Source organism: Taudactylus pleione, unplaced genomic scaffold (genome assembly GCF_031769625.1).
Source record: "Taudactylus pleione unplaced genomic scaffold, aTauple2 ptg000156l, whole genome shotgun sequence".
NCBI lineage: Eukaryota > Metazoa > Chordata > Amphibia > Anura > Myobatrachidae > Taudactylus > Taudactylus pleione.
In genome coordinates this window covers 26,955,409-26,976,642 of record NW_028284558.1, presented here as the reverse complement: position 1 = coordinate 26,976,642, position 21,234 = coordinate 26,955,409, and the positions used below count along the sequence as shown (strand labels likewise).

General features: G+C 42.0%; 1 protein-coding gene across 2 annotated transcripts in view; it reads right to left on the bottom strand.

Annotated features, from left to right (window-relative positions):
- Positions 1-11,229, bottom strand: part of KIF5C (kinesin family member 5C) — a 110,512-nt gene extending 99,283 nt beyond the window's left edge. For both annotated transcript variants that reach the window (XM_088474875.1, XM_088474876.1), the window contains exons 1-2: positions 10,920-11,229; positions 5,716-5,806 (exon numbers count right to left, since the gene is read on the bottom strand). In XM_088474875.1, coding sequence (XP_088331001.1) covers positions 5,716-5,806; positions 10,920-11,045 — 217 coding nt within the window. In that variant the 5' untranslated portion in view covers positions 11,046-11,229. The remainder of the gene's footprint in view (positions 1-5,715; positions 5,807-10,919) is intronic.
- Positions 11,230-21,234: the final 10,005 nt, after the last annotated feature.

The following is a 21,234-nucleotide window of genomic DNA, read 5'->3' as shown; positions in this document are numbered from 1 at the left end:
CAGTTACGAGCGCTCAGTGCTTGCGACCGGGTCAAAATCAGGCCCTCTGTCCACCCTCTCTGCAATGTTCCCTGCGTCCATTACAGGTGTCACTTACATAGATTTTTCTAGACAATGTTTGTATTAGAAATAAGTAGGCTTGTAATGTTAATTTGTCTGCAGTGGAAAACAAATGAAAAAACAAACACTGAAACTTACTGTTTGCTGTGGAAAATTACTTTGCTGTGGAAGCTCCAAGTTTACACGTATGAAAGATATTGACCGACCAATTGGCTTTCAATAAGCTTATATACAGTCAGGTGCATAAATATTGGGACATTGGCAGAATTTTCATATTTTGGCCTCTATTCACCACCACAATGGCTTTGAAATTAAACAAACAAGATGTGCTTTAACTGCAGACTTTCAGATTTAATTTGAGGGTAATTATATCCAAATCAGGTGAACGGTGTAGGAATTACAACGGTTTCTATATGTGCCTCACACTTTTTAAGGGGCCAAAAGTAATGGGACTATCAACTCAAAAGCTATTTCATGGACAGGTGTGGGCTATTCCCTCGTTATTTCATTATCAATTAAACAGGTAAAAGGTCTGGAGTTGATTCTAGGTGTGACATTTGCATTTGGAATCAGTTGCTGTCGCTCTCAATATGAGATCCAAAGAGCTGTCACTATCAGTGAAGCAAGCCATCTTTAGGCTGAAAAATTAAAACAAACCCATCAGAGAGATAGCAAAAACATTAGGTGTGGCCAAATCAACTGTTTGGAACATTCTTAAAAAGAAAGAACACACTGGAGAGCTCAGCAACACCAAAAGACCCGGAAGACCACGGAAAACAACTGTGGTGGATGACAGAAGAATTATTTCCCTGGTGAAGAAAAACCCCTTCACAACAGTTGGCCAAATCAAGAACACTCTCCAGGAGGTAGGTGTATATGTGTCAAAGTCAACAATCAAGAGAAAACTTCACAAGAGTGAATATAGAGGGTTCACCACAAGATGTAAACCATTGGTGAGCCTCAAAAACCGGAAGACCAGATTAGAGTTTGCCAAACAACATCTAAAAAAGCCATTACAGTTGTCGATCAACATCCTATGGACACATTAGACAAAGATCAACTTGTACCAGAGTGATGGGAAGAGAAGAGTATGGGAAAGGAACTGCTCATGATCCAAAACATACCACCTCATCAGTGAAGCATGGTGGTGGTAGTGTCATGGCGTGGGCATGTATGGCTGCCAATGGAACTGGTTCCCTTGTATTTATTGATGATGTGACTGCTGACAAAAGCAGCAGAATGAATTCTGAAGTGTTTCGGGCAATATTATATGCTCATATTCAGTCAAATGCTTCAGAACTCATTGGACGGCGCTTCACAGTGCAGATGGACAATGACCCGAAGCATACTGCAAAAGCAACCAAAGAGTTTTTTAAGGCTAAAAAGTGGAATGTTATGCAATGGCCAAGTCAATCCCCTGACCTGAATCTGATTGAGCATGCATTTCACTTGATGAAGACAAAACTGAAGGGAAAATGCCCCAAGAACAAGCAGGAACTGAATACATTTGCAGTAGAGGCCTGGCACAGCATCACCAGGGATGAAACCAAGCGTCTGGTGATGTCTATGCGTTCCAGACTTCAGGCTGTAATTGCCTGCAAAGGATTTGCAACAAAGTATTAAAAAATGAAAGTTAGATTTAAGATTGTTTAGTTTGTCCCATTACTTTTGGCCCCTTAAAAAGTGGGAAGCACATATAGAAACCGTTGTAATTCCTACACCGTTCACCTGATTTGGATGTAATTACCCTCAAATTAAATCTGAAAGTCTGCAGTTAAAGCACATCTTTCATTGTTTCATTTCAAAGCCATTGTGGTGGTGAATAGAGGCCAAAATATGAAAATTCTGTCAATGTCCCAATATTTATGCACCTGACTGTATGTGAATCATTAAAAAAGGTCATCTTTTTGGATAATTATACTTAATTCAAATAACTAACACATATTGTGAATCTGAAGGAAAGCTGTGCAAATCAAAACGACAGAGCATTCTATGAAAATCAGTGAGCATTGATGGATCAATTGTGAGGAAATATAAGCTGCAGCATATCACCCAGGCTGAGACTGTATCAAGAGCTCGGCATACAACTGGACTATATAGGAGTGTGGCTAGAATTAAGCCAATGCTGAAGGAAAACCACATCAAAGCATATCTGCAGTGTGACAGAAAACATCAGAGTGACCCAGATAAAATGTGTTATAAGGTTTTGTGGTCAGATGAGACAAAAATTTAGCTTTTTTGCCATTATTCAAAATACTACATGTGGTGCAAACCTAACACTGTCCATTCCTCAGCAACACCATCTCATCAGTGATGAGCATGGCAGCATCATGTTGTGGGGATGCTATTACTCTGCAGGGAACCAGAGACTGGGCATCTTGTTTATACTGAAGGATCTGCTCCAGTCTGCTAGAACACTAAGGGGTCAGTGTTAGGAGACAGAGTGAAAAGTGATAAGGTGCCAGCCAATCAGCTCCTAACTTCCATCTCACAGGCTGTGTTTGAAAAATGACAGATGGGAGCTGATTGGCTGGCACCTTATCACTTTTCACTCTGGGCCTGATTCAGAGCTGGATGCTATTTGCGCTCGCTCGTTCAGAAAAAGGGGCCAGATATTTAAATTGAGCGCTCGCTCTTTGCGGTCTGTTGACGCCTCTATGTCTGAGCGAGCGAGCGAACAAAACATGCGCTCGCTATTTTGTAAAGACGCCCCCTGGCCGCTCACATCCTACGTCATCTCCGCTATTTATTAGATAAATCGAGTACATCGAAAGGCGTCTGAACTGCTCGCAGTGCTTGTGGTTGGATTTTCCTACCGCAATCATGCGAACAGTTCAGGCTAAGAGACAACCAAGTGACGTGGTCGATGACGCTGCTATGTTAATTATGCACACCCTTAAAATGCCCGTTTTGACTGTTTGGCACGCCTGCGTTCGGATCACTACTCCCCGTTTTCAAGCACCTTCCCCTGTTACCACCCACAAACGCCTCATCCTGTCACTCAAATTAGCAGGCACTCGCTGTTTTGCGAGTGCTCGATTTCCGACCGCAATGACTGGTTGGCGCATGCGCATTACGACCCACACGCATGCGCAGTTGTGCGAACATCGCTCGAAGGGAACGAGCAGCCGCTTACGAGCGGCTCTGAATCAGGCCCTCTGTCTCCTAACACTGCTTAGTATATAGACCCCTAAAGCTTGGGAGAATCTTCACCTTTCAGTAGAAAATTGATCCCAAGCAAACGGCCAAACTAACACTGGCGTGGTTGTACAACAAAAAGGTGAACGTTCAGATCTTAATCCAATTGAAAATCTGTTGTGCTATTTGAAAATTGCAATCCATAAGTGTCATCCTACCAACTTGAACAACCTGGAGCACATCTACAAGAAGGAAAGGGCAAAATCACTCCCAAACAGTGTGTAAATCTGATAGAAACTTGCTAGAATAGACTGAAGTCTGTTATTGCAGCAAAAGGTGGTTTTATGATGTACTAGTCTGCAGGAGTTGAATACTTATGCATCAGCATTTTTCAGCTGTTATTTAAAATAAAAATAATCATCTGCAGATAAATGATGAATTATGGGTTTGAAATTTTCTTTAATAGCCTGCTAGTTTGCAATATATATACTGTCTGGAACAATCTGTGTAAGGGATATATTTACTAAAGTGAGAGTTTTTAGAAGTGGAGATGTTGCCCATAGCAACCAATCAGATTCTAGCTATTATCTTCTAGAAGGTGCTAGATAAATGTTAAGTAGAATCTGATTGGTTGCTATGGGCAACATCTCCACTTCTAAAAACTCTCACTTTAGTAAATTCACCCCTTAGTGTCATTTGTAATACAGACAAATCTGTTGGCTTTTAGGGCGCTGAGTACGTTTGCAAGCCTCAGTATATCCATAACCATCTATCTACGCCAGGGGAGTAGAGAGCCAGGAAGGGGCATGGCCTAATAGCGGGAAGCATGGTGGCCACACCCCCTTCTGGGGGGAAAAAAACAACATTTTTTTGCAGCGCCGCACACTGGGGAGGGGGGCGCTGTGAGCCCCTCAGCCCAGTGAAAATCCAGGGGGGGGATCAATCATTGTGATCACTCCCAACCCTCAGGCAAAGAGAAGAGGAGACTGCTGCTGCTGCGATCAGCCTCCCACTGCAGCCCAGCACACAGCAGCATGTGCTGGGCTGCTGACAGGTAAGAGGTAGGGGGGCGGCGTCTGACCCAGGCCCCCGCCGGGCCCCTCCGTCAAGCCCGGGCCTGGGTAATTAGTACCTACCCCCCCACCCTCTCAGCGCCCCTGATCTACGCAGCAAACATCACACGGAACTCCAGGAATTTTACAAAATGCAGCAGTAGTTTGGTTCAATGTTTCTGGGCTACTAGAGCCCTGTTGTCAGGAACTATGGGGCTCTAGTAATCCAGAAACATTGAAGTAAACTTTTGCTGCATTTTGTAAAATTCCTGGAGCACCTTTCATCTAGCAATATTTATACAAAGGCATCCAGGTGGCTAATCTTTGGAGAAATTGAGTGACGAACCATTGCATACATATCTATCTATCTATCTATCTATCTATCTATCTATCTATCTATCTATCTATCTATCTATCTATCTATATATCTATCTATCTGTTGGGTATACTATCACAGCACTGAAAATTCCGGCGGGCAGAATCCCGGCAGCGTAATCCCGAGAGTGGAAATCCCAACGCATGCAGGTAGGTATACTAACCCTTCCCCTAACCCACCTTTCCCATAGCCTAACCCTCCCCTCCCGCAGCCTAACCCTAAACTAGCTGGGATTCTAACCACCGGCATTGTGTACATTGGAATGCCTACTACATCCCATATATAACACTTCCCCTAACCCTACCCCTATTCCACCGTCCCGCAGCCTAAACCTCCACTCCCGCACCCTAATCCTAGCCATCCCATCCCCCCCGAAGCATGACCCTAACCATCCCCTCCCACAGCCTAAGCCTAACCCTCCCTTTGGTGCCTAACCCTAACCCTAATACTCATCGACAGGATCGCAGCTGTTGAGATTCTCGAGCCGGAATTGTGACTGCTGTTGGGTTTCCGGTGCCGGGATTCTAACTACTGGCATTATGTACGACTACATCTCTTATCTATCATCTATCTATCAATCTATCTGTCTATATCTACATGTTTCTCTCTCTCTCATTATTTATTTATTATTTTTGTGTAAACAAAGTCCACATATCCCTCTGGCACCCCGGTAATGGTAATGGAGAATGGTGAATTAAAACTTTCATCAGTAGTGTTGCTGTCCACATCCCTCTCCCTGGTTTAGCATTATGGCTGTGAGAACTACTGAAGGAGCCCCACGATAAAAGGGTGCACATTGGAGCCAATTGTTCTCCAATTCGAGTAAGGAGGAGGTTAGTAAAGTTAAAGTGGTTATTTCTTTTTATTATTGTTCTCCCTTTAAGGAGCCCATCAAATCTATTACAGGTATTTTTAAGTAATTTAGGTTGTTTTAGGCATGGCATTCCTGCTTACACTAAATCAAGTATTTTGTATAATGGATCCTACTACTGTATCATTCTAGTGCTGTAAGACTTTCAGTAATTACTCATTACACACATGAAGAAGCCTCAGTGCATTATAATGAATGTTAGAGCAGCCATTACTTACCTTTGACGATCTGTTTAGCACAAGTGCTGTATACTTGTTCCTGTGAAGTATTGGGAGGCAGAACTTTATCGAAGACATAGGGTTTTCCTTGCTGCAAATAAGAAAATAAATCTATAAAAATGAATGTACTAAACTAACAACATGAAACAACAATCGGTTGTCAACTCTCCAGGCTTTTCCTATTGTGTGACGCTAATCTTTTCTGTCCTAGCACACATGCTGACAAAAGCATTTGTGAGAGAAATGCTGAAAGCAGCAAAATCTCTTTTAATCCAAGAAATAGATATCCCCAGTTACACAGCAAAACTTTTTAAAGAGTAATCGTCACTTACACACAGTGGAGGCAGACATTTTGCAGGCACAACCAACGGGAATGGAGCCTACACAATAACTAATGGCAGATCTCTAATGCTGTAGCTTAGGACATTTCAGTTTTGTGAAATCTCTTTCTATGTAAGAAATATTGATGGAGATGATGGTACCAGAGTTCTGACTGTTACAATTTTCTAAGTGGATGAACTGCATCCAGAAATGGCGATCAGATACCACCCTTACTATAGCGTTCCCGCTAGGCAATTTTAGCAGGATGACATGCACTGCTCAATTTCTAAAGGGCAGAATGCGCCCTGCCCTTCTTGGCGGGGCCCTGCTAAAAAGGCCTGCAGGGTGTCGTCCCCACCCGCAGGTCAAAGTGACCCGCGGGTGGGGAAAATAGCAATGCAGCGGACACTGCCATTCTATGGATGGCGGGCGCTTGCGTCCGGCATCTATTCACTGTGATAGGAGCACTTGGGGACAGTCCGGCATGTCCTTAAGTGTCGGTCACGCCGCCAAGAGTGATAAAAAATGGTAGCATCCTAGAGACACGCCCCTTTTCACGTGACCACGCCCTTTCTAGGTCCCTGCCCAGTGCCAGACCTAGAATGAACACTATTACTACCCAATCCCCGTACACAGTGGTTTCTAGACAATAACTGATTGAGGTCCAGATGCTAGTATGTGGTTTGACACAGTTTTCCGACTATTGGAAAACTGCACATGTGCAGAATGGGTTCTGCAATCTCGCTAACAGATCCACCAAGCGTTTGGGGGGCAGAGAAGGGGCGTGTCTGGCAAGCATTCCCAGAAAGAGGGCCAGGGTCTGCATAGGTGGACGTAGGTTCCTGGCCTCGCAGGCTGCCAGCGATGGTCAGGATGGTGATCTGAAGTAGCATCTAGGAATGCAGCACTTGGATCGCTATTGCTGTCAGTAGGTGTCTGTTTCCTAAAGACGCATCCTGCAGTATTTTAATATTTCCTGGACGGTATTGCACAGCCGCTTCCTTGCGCTATGTACCTATCACCTACAGTGTGGAAGCAGCCATTGTATAGGCTAAACCAATAGTTCTGAATTTTAGGAACTTATTTATGAAACATTTTCTTCTGATATTCATACGGAAATGGCTGTTTCCGAATTAATAGCTTACATATAGGTACCGAGGGTTATTTAACACCGGAAATAACTCTGCCAGGCCAGAACATGATGCCTAGTCTTTCAGGGCCGGCTTCAGGGCCACATGGGCCTGGAGCTGAAAATGATCAAGGGCCTATACTGAGAAGGGGAGGAGCTGTGACCAGTCCTGTGTGTGCTCGGTATGGCCAGAGCCATGTGGGTGTGTTCTCCTATACGCTTTAAGCCCCACTGTCTTTGTAAATACATAAATATTGCAACATTTTGTAAGAAAACTAGAAATACAATTTTAATACTTTTCATTGCTGGCTGACTTTAATAATGATTGCCCTATCTTTATGTGGAGACCTATAGTGTAGCTCCATCCATCCCATTGTTAATCTGACCATGCTGCAATTAGTGGCTAAAGTAGAGGTTTTAGCATTAGTAGGGACTGCTGCTTATAAAAGTGGCTGCTCCAGCAGAAATGAATTGATAACTATATTAAAAATAGGATTGGTGTCTTCTTATGGCCTTATTAAATCCTTTTTTTCCCCCCATTATGTTTTTATTAAAGAAAAACAGACAACAAACAAGTCAGGGGTTAGACAACAAGGGAAATTGACAAACAGAACCAACCCTTGCTTTCTATATTGTTACTGCAACAGAACGTATTTCCATCCATTACCATTACAATAGATTATATTAGTGAGTACTGACTCAAAATAACATGAAATAACATGCAAAATGCATTAAAGAGATCACTAAACACATCTATAGCCTACATTAGCTTTCATGTGTTTTACCCATTTTGTTGGTCATATGTGTAATGGAGTCCTCCCCATGGGGTTTATTGATGTGCTGGCAGATCTCTGGTACAAAGGCTTATACAGTAATCAGGGTTAACGGATCGTGATAACATGTGGTCACCGAGCTGAACTAAAGTCCTTTATCATGGACTGGTCACCATGTATTTTTTCTACAACTTATTAGACTACAAAATAGTATTAATGTCAATATAACTTACTATTCCAATCAGCGTTTTTTTTTAGCTACATACATTTAGTAGCATCATGTACACAGCCTGTATTTACATTTAAGCAACTATGAAAACAGAATCAAAAAGTCAGTTTGGGGAGTCCCTGTGTCCTAGCTAGAGACACCCCAACAGTGGCCACTGCTGAGCAACAGTTGGCAGCCAAGGTTAATACACTCATGTTCACGATCTCCATTAATTTCCATAAAGCTTTCAGCAATCTATCAACATGACACAGACCAACCACACTCTAAACGCAAGCAGAGGTAGTAACAAACGCAAGCAGAGGTAGCAACAAACGCAAGCAGAGGTAGCAACAAACACAAGCAGAGGTTGTAACAAATGCAAGCAGAGGTAGTAACAAACGCAAGCAGAGGTAGTAACAAACGCAAGCAGAGGTAGCAACAAATGCAAGCAGAGGTTGTAACAAACGCAAGCAGAGGTAGTAACAAACGTAAGCAGAGGTAGTAACAAACGCAAGCAGAGGTAGCAACAAACGCAAGCAGAGGTAGCAACAAACGCAAGCAGAGGTAGTAACAAACGTAAGCAGAGGTAGTAACAAACGCAAGCAGAGGTAGTAACAAACGCAAGCAGAGGTAGCAGCAAACGCAAGCAGAGGTAGTAACAAACGCAAGCAGAGGTAGTAACAAACGCAAGCAGAGGTAGTAACTGTTGCATCTGTCACAAACCATATTTTTGCAAATTAGATACATGGGGCGACTGATTATATTAAGTGTATCAAACAAAAGCCCCAACTTACTTACAAGTGACGATTTGACTTGAATATTAATAAATAAATAAAATAATAATATGACTGGCTACTAAGCAACAATATTATGATCTTCTGCATGACAGGGGCACGGTGTGTGTATAAGGAGGGTCAGGGACCCTTAACAGCAGCAGCAGCAGCAGCAGATTTGCCACCATCCACCGCCCCCCACTTGCAGGAGCACCACCGCGCAGGCGCCGGGTTGTATGACATCATTCTGGGGCTGCTGCAGCAGCGGAGACACAGCCAGAATTCTCCCATCAGCAGCTTCCCCGGAATAATCACCATCCTCCTGCTGCTGCTCCCCGCCCTGGCCCTGACTGATCATACAGTGCACGCCGCTGCTGCTCTTGCTCTTGCTCTGACATACATGTGCTGCTCTCACACATGAATCTGTGGGACTTTGCACTAGTATATGATACATGGCATAATTAGTGGATGTGCAGAGCAGTTATTCTGTATAAAGCTCACATTAGGTAGAAGCGGCTATATAAGGGTACGGGCACCAGATCCAGCTGCACAAGTGACCGTAGCACAGCAATGTCCCATGGATCAGAGCCTGGGAAGCTGCAGTCCCATGGTGTTTATGTAATATGCATCAGACTGGGCCTTAGCAGCACCCGCCTCCCCCTGTGATGAATTAATTGGGACCAGTCAGCAAAACCAGGTCGTCGCCCCCTCCTCCTCTCCATCACTGATGACGGTGCGACCATGGATGCATCAGCTCCTGTCTCTCATCTTACCCCGCACCCATCGTATACAGCTGCGCTAAGCACAGCCCCCTCCTCCTCCCCAAATCTATTTACATCCCCCCTCCCCCAAAAAATATCTATCTACAGGTCACCCCCTACCCGGCACATGCCCCGCAGAAAAAAAAAACATCTACATAGGTCACCCTCAACCCCACACTTCTACCCCAAATCTATCCCTCACTCCCCTTACCCTATGCCCGTCTGCAGACGATGCTAAGGAGTTTCCACCTAGTCTATATACAGTGATGGAGCTGTAATCTGATTACCCCGATTCCCTGTACATATCACCGGCACATAACATACAAGGTATCTACCTAAACAGTTATCTATACATGAGCCATCAGTGTACAGACAGGTAGGAGTCTGCTGCGTCTCTTCCTCTACAGGTACATGATACACTACCCCTTATAGTTATAGGGGAACATGCTTACATAGGGGAAAGTGATATATACAGTAACTATATAATATGTATATACATATACACACGGGTACTTTATATACTACCTCTTATACACATAAGGGACCCTGCTTACATATGTGGTGTATACAGTATCATCTATATATATATACACATACACATAGGTACATGATATATCACACTCTTTATACAAACAGGGATCATGCTTACATAGATATATGTGATATATACAGTATAATCTATATATACACATACACCCAGGTACATATTACACTCTATACAAAAAAGGATCATGCTTACATAGAGATATGTGGTGGATACAGTATCTATGTGTATATATACACACACACGATATATTACACCTCACACACATGAAGTAAATGTTGTATACATCTCCCCGATATAACATCACATGCTGCATACACCCACAGTCATTTATATATACATACAGAGGTGCATGCTTACATACTGTATGTACATGATATATACAGTCACATCTACATGTACACACATGTACATGGTCTATACACCACATCAGCTCCACATATGTGCATGATGTATGCTGGCACATGATATTACATCCCCACCATGATATATGTATGTATGCAGTATTATCTATATGTATATATACAGATATATGATGTATACAGTCTCATTTATATATACACACACAGGTACATGATCTACACACCACTACCTACGTGTATGTACATGATGTATGCAGTTTTATCTATATGTATACACACAGACACAGGTGCATGATGCCTTCTCCCAGGGTCACCATGAAGAGGGTCACTTACCCCGACCACTATGGTGTCATCTCCCTTGAATACCGGGATGAACTTGTCCCCCCTATGGATCTCGGCGCTGTTGAGGGGCCGGAAGCGGCACATCACCTTGATGCTGCACTCAGCCGGGTCTGCCATATTACTCGGGGGTCAGTTTAATGCATCAATATGTCCCTGTGCTATAAGCAGCCGCTCTCGCGGCATGTGCAGCGCATGTGGGAGCTCCTGTGTGCAGTCAGTGCCGGCCCCAGGCAGCCAGCTCAGCCATCCTGCATCATCAGCAACAGAGGACCAGCATCAGCAGCAACCACCTTGTTCCTTCTACCAGCCGCCCCAATGTGTCTGCAGCTGCAGCAGCATCACAGGAGACCCTCCTAGCCACGTCCCCCAGCGTCATGGCCGCAGGGGCTGCTGGAAGTTGTAGTGTGGGTGACAGGGTGACAGGTGCAGAGCATATCTGCAGAGCATGGTTACGTGTACCTATCATTTCCCTTGTAAGAATTCTCTGTGTATGTCGACTAGGAATTCAGATAGTTAAGCATTAAATATTTTATGGATATATCTGATCGTCCCCATTAACATCTCTTCACAGTACGTTCACCCTGAACTACAGCAAAGAAAGGGATGATCGGTACTTTATAATTGCAACATTACATGTATCCAATGAGATTGTGGCCTACTCCCTTTATCCACTTACTTTCTAATTGCAGCCACTAGGGGGCCTATTTATTAATGATTGTATTTTGCAATGCGATCAGGGCATACAGTACCACCCATGATCGCACTCAAAATACGATCATAGCGGCCGAATGTATTAACCGGTACATGCAGGGTGACGGGCTCCGACAGGAGCCTGTTCCTGCGATGTGGCCGGGGAGCATACGGGGCTGCTGCGCATGTGCACTCCCGCGGACTGCACACGAGCTGCGCCCATTGCCGGTGCCGGAGTTCCCTCCGCTGGCTAATATGCGGTAAGTGCCTATAGACTACAGCCAGGGGCAGAACTATGGGAGACAATGGAGGCGCCTGCCACTGTCCACAACATATTCACCCCACTTACGGATGTAACTATGTACCCGGAGTGTACCATCATGGCCACCCAATACATAGCACCCCTTCCCGGCACCTGAGAAGCTGCCATACACTAATGGAGATCTCCATGTCAGACCATCAGCTGCTGCCTTCATCTATCTATAGCCTGTCTGCATGTGGATTGCTACATTACAGTGTCAGCGGCTGTGACCGGGGGAGGCACCAAATTTTAACTTGCCTCCAGGCGTCTGAGATGAACTTACACCACTGACTACAGCGGCTAATGCTATCTGCAGATGGCGTTAGCTGCTGGGGCCAATATCGGGAATGCTTCACATTCTGGATATTGGTACATTTGGCAGCATCGCAACCCCCATAGAAACCTTTGGGGGAGGCAGCTGCCAGAGGCATTGGAGGGGTCTTGAGTAACTTCTCCACTGTTTCACTTCTCCACTCTTTTCACTGCTTGATACATAGACCCCTGTGTAACAGTGTGGTGCGCAGCAGTGATGCTGGATGTAGTAGTCCTCCAGACAATGTACTCACAAGGAGGGAATACACTTGGCCAAAGTATATATGATGTTGACTGTGTTGCGCAGTTGTTTGGTGCTGGTGGCGACTAGTGCACATGTGGAACAGCTTATCCAGTTCTTAGGTTTATTGTTCCAGGTATAACAACAAGTAGCAGAAGGCACAGGGATATGATAGATATAACTGTATCATATAAAAGCAACCTGAATCTTTAGGGTATAGCTGGGCATTGTAGTGCGCAGTGTGTCTGAGTGGTAAATGCATGGATGTTAGCAATATATGAAAAAAGGAATGTAATAACTAGGCGCTAGTGTCATAAGATTCTAACATAAAGATAAAGAATACTTCCCTCAGTTCTTTATCTTTCAATCACAGATGGTCTATTTCATTCCGAACTTATAAATCATGCAAAACATAAAATTGAACATAAAACCATAGTGTAACAAGGTTAACACAATTTATTTCTTCTAAAATATAATTCAAATTCGAACAATAAAACAATAATGTGCAAATTTTGCTGTAGCATAACAGTTTATGTAATGGAAAATTACCAGATTTCCCTCATCAAAAGGGCCTGTAGATATTTATAAGATGGAGGTCTCCGGAAACCTCATAGGGACACCGTCTGCCAGAGGAAAAGTTCTGGAATCCTTTTTCAATCCTTCAATATGGTCACACTTCAACCAACGCTTTTCGAGAGGTTAACCTTTCTTCTTCAAGGTAGTGTGACTCTACTGTTCTGGAAAGACCTTTTATACCCTGCCTATGTAGTTCATCCGGGTCAAAAGGTAATTAATTTTATAACATAAAAATTCATATAAAATGCATTTCTATTCATATAAGAAAATAATCTATGTTTCCGCTGTTCAATAATGCCAGAGCCGACATGACAAAAAGCACAAACATCTAAAAGTTTATATTTAATTCTCGCCGTACCGGAAGTGCGTCATCACTACTTCTGGTTGGCGCTAATACAGAACTCCACAATAATGAACCTGATGCGCACACATTTCCAACTGCCCTCAGTTCAGCACTCCACTTCTGCTCCGTCCCTTACAATCCAAGTTAACGGGGACCCATATCAGTGCGCCCACATACTTCCTTCCTGTTATGTGAACCACACTTTGGAACGCATTTACTTCCGGTCTAGCGGCCATCTAGTGGCCATCTTTAATCAGGGCAGTTCATGCAATGGACTTTTTTAACATTATACTTTTTGGATGGGTGTTAATACACCTAAAGGCATATACAAGCCATTTTATTGTAGATAGGGAATGCTAGGTAACCACCCATTGGTTCTCTCCACTTTTTCATTTCTGAACTATGTATTTGTTTTTAAATAATTAAAAAAAAAAAAATTTTGATTTTTATTCTCTTTTATCAATATATATATATTTTTTTTAATCTAAATTGCATTATTTCATTGTAATAATTTTTTCAATTGTTTCTATTCACAATGAAAATTATTTTTATTATCATCTGGTGTAATTAGATAACACTATTATAGTCTAATAAATTATAAATTATTTGATTATTGGATTTTTGTAAGCGAATTCTTTTGGATTTGAATATCAACACAAAGCTCAACAAACTCTATATTAAACCGATGGACATCGGTTTTAAAATATAAATGTCCAAGGCTTCCACCACACCCCATTCAAGGTGAGTATACTACTTAACCCTGTAGGACCTTGTATTGGGTTTACTGATTTGCACTATGAAACCTTGTCATATGTGTTTTCCCCCATCTATGGAGTGACCCAAAGGTATCCAGATCTACGTTGCATTTTGCAACCACCGCAGGACCACGGTGAAAATTTTGTCCAACGACTATCACCCACCGGTAAATGGTGAGTGTGTTTAAATTTCTTAACAGATAAAACTTATTTTGACGGTATTATACGACATTTGCCATTCTGTTTTTTACATATCTCTGAATACATCGAGAACACTATCAAAGAGCTTCATAGGATAGATCATAGAATGCGCTGAACCATCCTGTATTTCCATTTTATTGTAGAACAACTTGATCGTATAATCCTTCAGATAGATCTTAGAAAGGGAGAAAAGGGGACATGAATCATATATACATATAAATACCATAAAAAATTCATAAATTAATATTTAATATAAACTCCATTATAAAAGTCCATAATAAATAAGACCCTCTAGAAAGGGACAATCAACCTCTAAAGATAATGTTAGTGAATTCTACAGTATATATCAACCATAATGAATCTGTTAGACATAAAATATGATTATAAATATAAAGTGCAATGTGTGGTCAAAAAACATATGAATTAATACATATAGCCCACATAAAACCGATATATTATAGCACCAATGGTAACATAATGGAAACAAGTAAAAACCACCTAAGAAATTGGAATAAATATAGGTAATAGGTCCCGGGTCATTTTTCTTAATACTGAACTATCAGAGGAACCACTTCAACTCGAAGTCTAAATTGAAACCTTTAGGGGCTAACGTCTTTAAGTTGAAGATCCAGTTCATCTCTATGCTAAACGTGTTTCCGAATCTCTATGTTTCCACGTGTTCTTTACATTTTCTATAGCCATAAAACTCAGTATGTCTTTGGTAGAGCAATTATGCACGTCTTTAAAATGATTCGAAAGAGAATGCGTAGTCACACCTTTTTTAATGTTACATAGGTGCTCTCCTAGTTTGGTTTTTAAAGCTCGACTAGTCCTTCGAATGTACACCAAATCACAACTGCACTCCATATAATAAACCACGTTTGTTGTGTGGCAGGATATAAATTGTTGTAATTTATATTTTTGGCCATTTCTTCCAAAGTCCAAATATTTTCTATTCCCCGTTTTGACTTCTTTAAACGCTATACAACTTCGACATCTAAAAAAGCCTTTATTTCTCACTGGATGTGTGGGTTCTGATGCTAAAGCGCTTTTGGTTAGTATCTTTTTTAAGTTGGGCGCCTTTCTATAAATGAACCGTGGTCGCATAGGAATTATTTTTTTAAGAGTTGGATCTTTCAGGAGAAGATGTCAAAGTTTTTGAAATATAGATTCTATCTTCTATGCTGTCCTGTTTATTCAGTAATGAACGCATATTGTATCCCCTCATCTTGTTTCGTACTTTCTTTCTTCTTTTGAATGAGGGTTTCTCTGTCTTTTTCTAAGACTTTGTGTTTATATTTTTCCAGTATTTCCTTATGAAATTTGTTTGGTGTATATATCATTCTTACTGCAGTTACGTCTTAATCTAAGGAATTGACTTTTGGTGACACTTCTAAGCCAGTTCTTATGATGTAACTTTTTGTTTCTAATTTGTTCTCCTGGACATAAATTGTAAGATCCAAAAAATTGATCTCACTCTGGCTTGATTGGAAAGAAAAATGGACATTAAAATAATTTCTGTTAAGATCTGTAAAAAATGTCTCTAAACTCTCTTTCGTATGTTCCCAGATAAAAATCACATCATCTATATATCTATACCAATATTTTTCTCGATGTGTTCCTCTTCCCAGTACCCCATGAACAAATTGGCGTAACTGGGAGCAAATTTTGTGCCCATAGCAGTTCCATTTACTTGGATGTAATAGTCGCCATTAAAATAAAAATAATTATTGGCAAGGATAGAGCTTAATTAGTCAGTAATACTCACCTTCCAAAGTGCTGTCTTCTGCATCCAGTGTCGGGACCCGGTCTCCTGCAGCAGCGTATACATCCATCCATTTGAGACAAGAGGATAAGATACCAACCACTGCATAAGGAGAAGATTATCAAGATTGAAAGATACCTTTATGGGCCTATAAATTTACGACCAGTGTGAGTTGGGGTACGCCCGCCTTTTATACTGCACCATATGCATGGGTGAGGTACACTATTGGAATGATTCACAGTGGTGACGAGGCCTTCTAACTTAAAGATACCTTTATATGTGGAATCCATAGTGTTTGAACATGAATGCGGTACGACCATCCCTTCTGTCCACCATATTGAACATCCCCTATGAGCAGTAAGATAAGACTTACAGTATTGCATGGTTTCTTGGTTGAACAGTGTTTTCTTACTTTATAAGGAGTGCGCAGAGTTTTGAGGGTTATCCTTTTTTGTGAATTAAGGATAAAATCAATACTCTTAATGATAAAATCTTTCTTTTCATTTGTGTAATCAGTCTTATCGAGATGCCACTTTATTGCTTCCATCCCTTTTTTGTGCAGTATATTGGTATATAAGGCTGCGACATCCACCGTTACTAATGTCATGTTTTCATTCCATGATATTTCTTTAATTTTTCTAGGGGTATCAGTGGTGTCTTTAAGATGCGCTTTAGTTTCTCCTACTATTGGTTGTAGATGTGCATCTATAAATTCTGATAAATTCATGGTCAGGCTTCCAATTCCTGCCACTATCGGTCTCTTCGGTGGTGGGCTATATGTATAAATTTATATGCTTTTTTCACCACACATTGCACAAATGGCTTGTATACGCCTTTAGGTATATTAACACCCATCCAAAAAGTATAATGTTATATAGTCCATCACATTAACTGCCCTGATTAAAGATGGCCGCTAGATGGCCGCTAGACCGGAAGTAAATGCGTTCCAAAGTGTGGTTCACATAACAAGAAGGAAGTATGTGGATGCACTGACATGCGTCATTATTGAGCAGCGGAAACAAAGATTATTTTCTTATATGAATAGAAATGCATTTTATATGAATTTTTATATTATAAAATTAATGACCTTTTGACCAGGATGAACTACATAGGCAGGGTATAAAAGACCTTGCCAGAAGAGTAGAGTCACACTACCTTGAAGAAGAGAGATTAACCTCTCGAAACGCGTTGGTTGAAGTGTGACCATATTGCAGGATTAAAAAAAGAATCCAGAACTTTTCCTCTGACAGAAGGTGTCCCTATGAGGTTTCTGGAGACCTCCATCTTATAACTATTAACGATTCTGGATCAGAACCTCTATACACACCTTCCTATACCTTCTAATATCCTGCCTATACCTTCTAAGGATAACGCTAATTTGCGTACACAGTCATACAGTAAATAAAGACTTAGACCTGGAATCTGTGGTTCCAAAGCACAAGTATTATTCAAGTAAATGTTCAGACAGTTACACGCAATTGATCCAGACACAATTTAGGCGCAAAAGGAATTATACAGACCCAAGTACAGTATACATATGCAGCACTTCCGGTACCAGGTGCTAGGCATCAGCAAGAAACCCCTCGTCTATCAGCATTCAGCACGAAGACTAAAACCCAGTGTTGGAGCACACATATTTATACCCCCCAGGAATAGGTAAAACAATAGAGACATTTGTTGCTGGTGCTATTAGTTCCCAAGGGGGATCCATCTGTTACGGAGCATTTAACAGGCTGGTTCAAATAGACTCTCCCTGCCTCTAACAGCTGGGGGTCTCTCCCTTCCCGCCCCTGTAACATCCTGGCTCCCCATCCCCTTCAGAACTCAATTCAAACACCTCATGCTTACTTAGAAAGTCCTCTTCCAATACTCTCCTATTTATATCTCTGACTTCATCTCCGATCTCACTCCTCCACCCACTTCACTCTACAAATGAACTCTGCCTCCCAATCCCATCTCCAAGATTTTGAACATGCTGCTCTGCTAGCACTGGTACTTTCTCCCTCTCAGACTCTCCACCTCTACAAAATTTAAAATGGGCCATAAAGAACCTCTTTGTTATCAAAGCTTTCCAGCTCTCATCCCAGCCTACCTCTCCATGCTCTCTGCTCACTGTCTCTCCCCTCTGTGTCACATCTGTCTGTTTAAATTGTAAGTTCTCATGACCAGGGCCCTCAACTCTCATGTGTTTTTCCTGCCCTCACTTATACCATCTGCTTCCCACTGCCGTCAACAGCTCCTCACCTTTGGGTTTGACTGCCCAGCTGCTCATTTTGGGTATTATGACTGATGCTGCACTAATGGTTATAAATATAAACCATGTCCATTTTCTGCAATGTTTTTTACTGTAAGTCACTTCTATCTTGTTTTGTTCATACTAGAATTATAATAATAATAAAAATAATAAAATACTAGTAGAAACCCATCAAAATCGACGGTTAGTTTAAAAAAAAAAAAAAAAGAATAAACTCATATCAAGCAACTAATGTAAACTTTATTTGAAATTTTACAAATTCATTCAAAGACTTCAGTAAAGACAATGTTTAAAGTCCATCCATTTGTGGCAGGTAATGCAGGTGCATCTTTGTGAGTAATCTTTACGCAACAGAACACTTTGCTCATGCTCGAGATAGAGCATACCTTGTGGGAGGACTGGTTCTGGTATGTATATTCCGACTTTGGCTAGTGCCTGTCCTTGACTCTTATTCATTGTCATTGCAAAGGACAGTATGATCAGAAATTGAATCAGTCTGATCGTAAAAAGGAAAGTGCTGTTGCTTGGAGTCAGCAAAATGCGAGGCATGGTCTGCAATGTCCCCTTATGTTCTCCGCACAAAACTTCCACAGAAATAGTATTTTGGAAGAACGACTTTACGATCATACGTGTGCCTTGACTAAACCTTTCCTTGTGTCCAGGTTCCTGATGAGCATCACGACTGCACCCTTTTTCAGTCATAGAATGTGAAGCGGAAGTCCACTCAACTCAATCGTGTGCAAAAATTCAGCTGGATAGCACAACTATTGACTGAAGATGAGACTGATCTTGTTGTTGATCTCATAAAAGTGGGAATTCTTTGGGCAAAGGATTGCTCTAATCAGTTTGTATTCAGACAGGATTTGAATGTTAGTTCCCCTGTCTCTCCAGCGTCCTACTCCCTGCCCCGTCACTCCAGCTTCCTGTCTTTCCAGCCTCAAACCCCTCCCGTGTCTCTCAGCCTCCCCCGTGTCTCTCAGCCTCCCCCGTGTCCCTCAGCCTCCCCCGTGTCTCTCAGCCTCCCCCATGTCTGTTTCCTGCTCTGTGTCTCTTAGCCTCCCCCTTTGTGTCAATCAGCCTCCCCCAGTATCTCTCAGCATCATCCTCTCTCTCCTCAACCCAGCTCAATACTCTTCATTCTCTCTTGTCTGAGACATATAGTTGCGACCCATTGATTGCTCACACCTTCATGTAAGGCTCTTACATTTTCTTTCTTTTCTTTTTGCTGCTGGAAGACATTCTGTTAAAGGAAAGTATGCAATAGAAATATGTATGTCTGTCAGTGTGATAGGGATGTGCTGTTGTTAGTGAGGCAGGTTTGTGCTACCTTCCTGTAGAGCCGTAACTAGACTTTTTGGTGCCCTGTGCCAGAAAGAGCATTGGCACCCCCCACTATTTTGCAAATAGGGATATAAGACGTGCACCCAAAAAAGGGCCATGGCCTCATGGGGAAGAGATAGGGGAGGCCAGGAGATGCTGGGGATAAAAGAAGAGAAAGCTAAAAGTGATAATGATAATAAACAGAAAATTTAACAGGCCCCCTGCCCTACGGTGCCCTGTGCCAAGGCAGAGGTTGCACCACCCTAGTTACGGCCTGAGGGGCCTATTCATTAACCTAAAAATTTGATGGAGATAATTAGGTTTCAAACTCGCATGGAGTTCTACCTAATTATAGATGGAATTCATCATTCCACCTCTCCATAAGTATCTATTCCGAAAAGCCGTCATTTTTGCGATGACAGCTTTTCGGGAAATAGATACTTTTCCCTGCCTACACTACCTTATCGCATCTGGAAACAGTGCTGCGCATGCGCTGTTACATCTGTAAAACCAGCGCATGCGCAGCACTGCCTAGAGAAGCGGTAAGTTTGTGTACAACCCCCCCGACTTACCTGTCCGCGCAGCAGCCTCCGGCTCCGTCCTGCTGGTCTGTCATATGGTTTCCCAGCAGACCACATGACAGATTAGAAAACAAAAAAAAACTTTTTTTTTCTTTTTCTAAACTTTCTTGTGTTCTGCTGGGGAGCACACATGTCCGACCAGCCTCCGGAGCCTGAGGACGGAGCAGAGCGCCGGAGGGACTCGTCGGGGGACCTGCACACGCGGATACAGGTAAGTCGATTCTGCTATTCGCCACCTCACAGTGGCGAATAGTAACTGCATCAAATTCCGAAAATTCATAATTTTCGGAATTTGATAAATACCATAATTTCCACATCCCCATATTAATGTATGGGGAGTGTGGAAATTAACGCTGGGGAACTTAGCAAGGAGATATCTGTGATATCTCCTGTGCCAAGTCTGTTCATGAATACCAAAATAACGTTATTTAAGGAAAATGTCCTTAAAAATGTTATTTTAGTGTTGATGAATAGGCCCCTGAGTCTCTGTATGAGTGATGCTGTTATTCACAGTTGGATTTGTTTAGAGTTGGTCATGTGACAGTTGAAAGTAGTTCAGGTGAGCGGTTACGCTGGGTAGTAATGCACAGTCATGTGATCTAGCGTGTCTAATCATTTTTGTGAGAATGCAATCATTATAACACACTACTTTCCATGGAAACTTTGTCGCTATGCCACGTCCGAACCATTGCCCCAATCTCATTTCTCTCTTCGGCTGGCACATCTACATGGTATAAAGGTCTATTTTGATACTGCAACAATATTTTTACAGTCAGCTGTCAGCTCTCAAAATAGGTATCACAGTAAAAAAAACCTTATAGGATTAATATATAGATAGTCTTGACCATCGTTTGAACTGAGGGAAGAGGCAGAATTTTTTTTTAGCCAACCTAAAAGATTTTTTCTCTTTTTAACAATTATTAATTTAAAAAAAAGATGAAGATAAACTGACACCAGTCTTTTATAA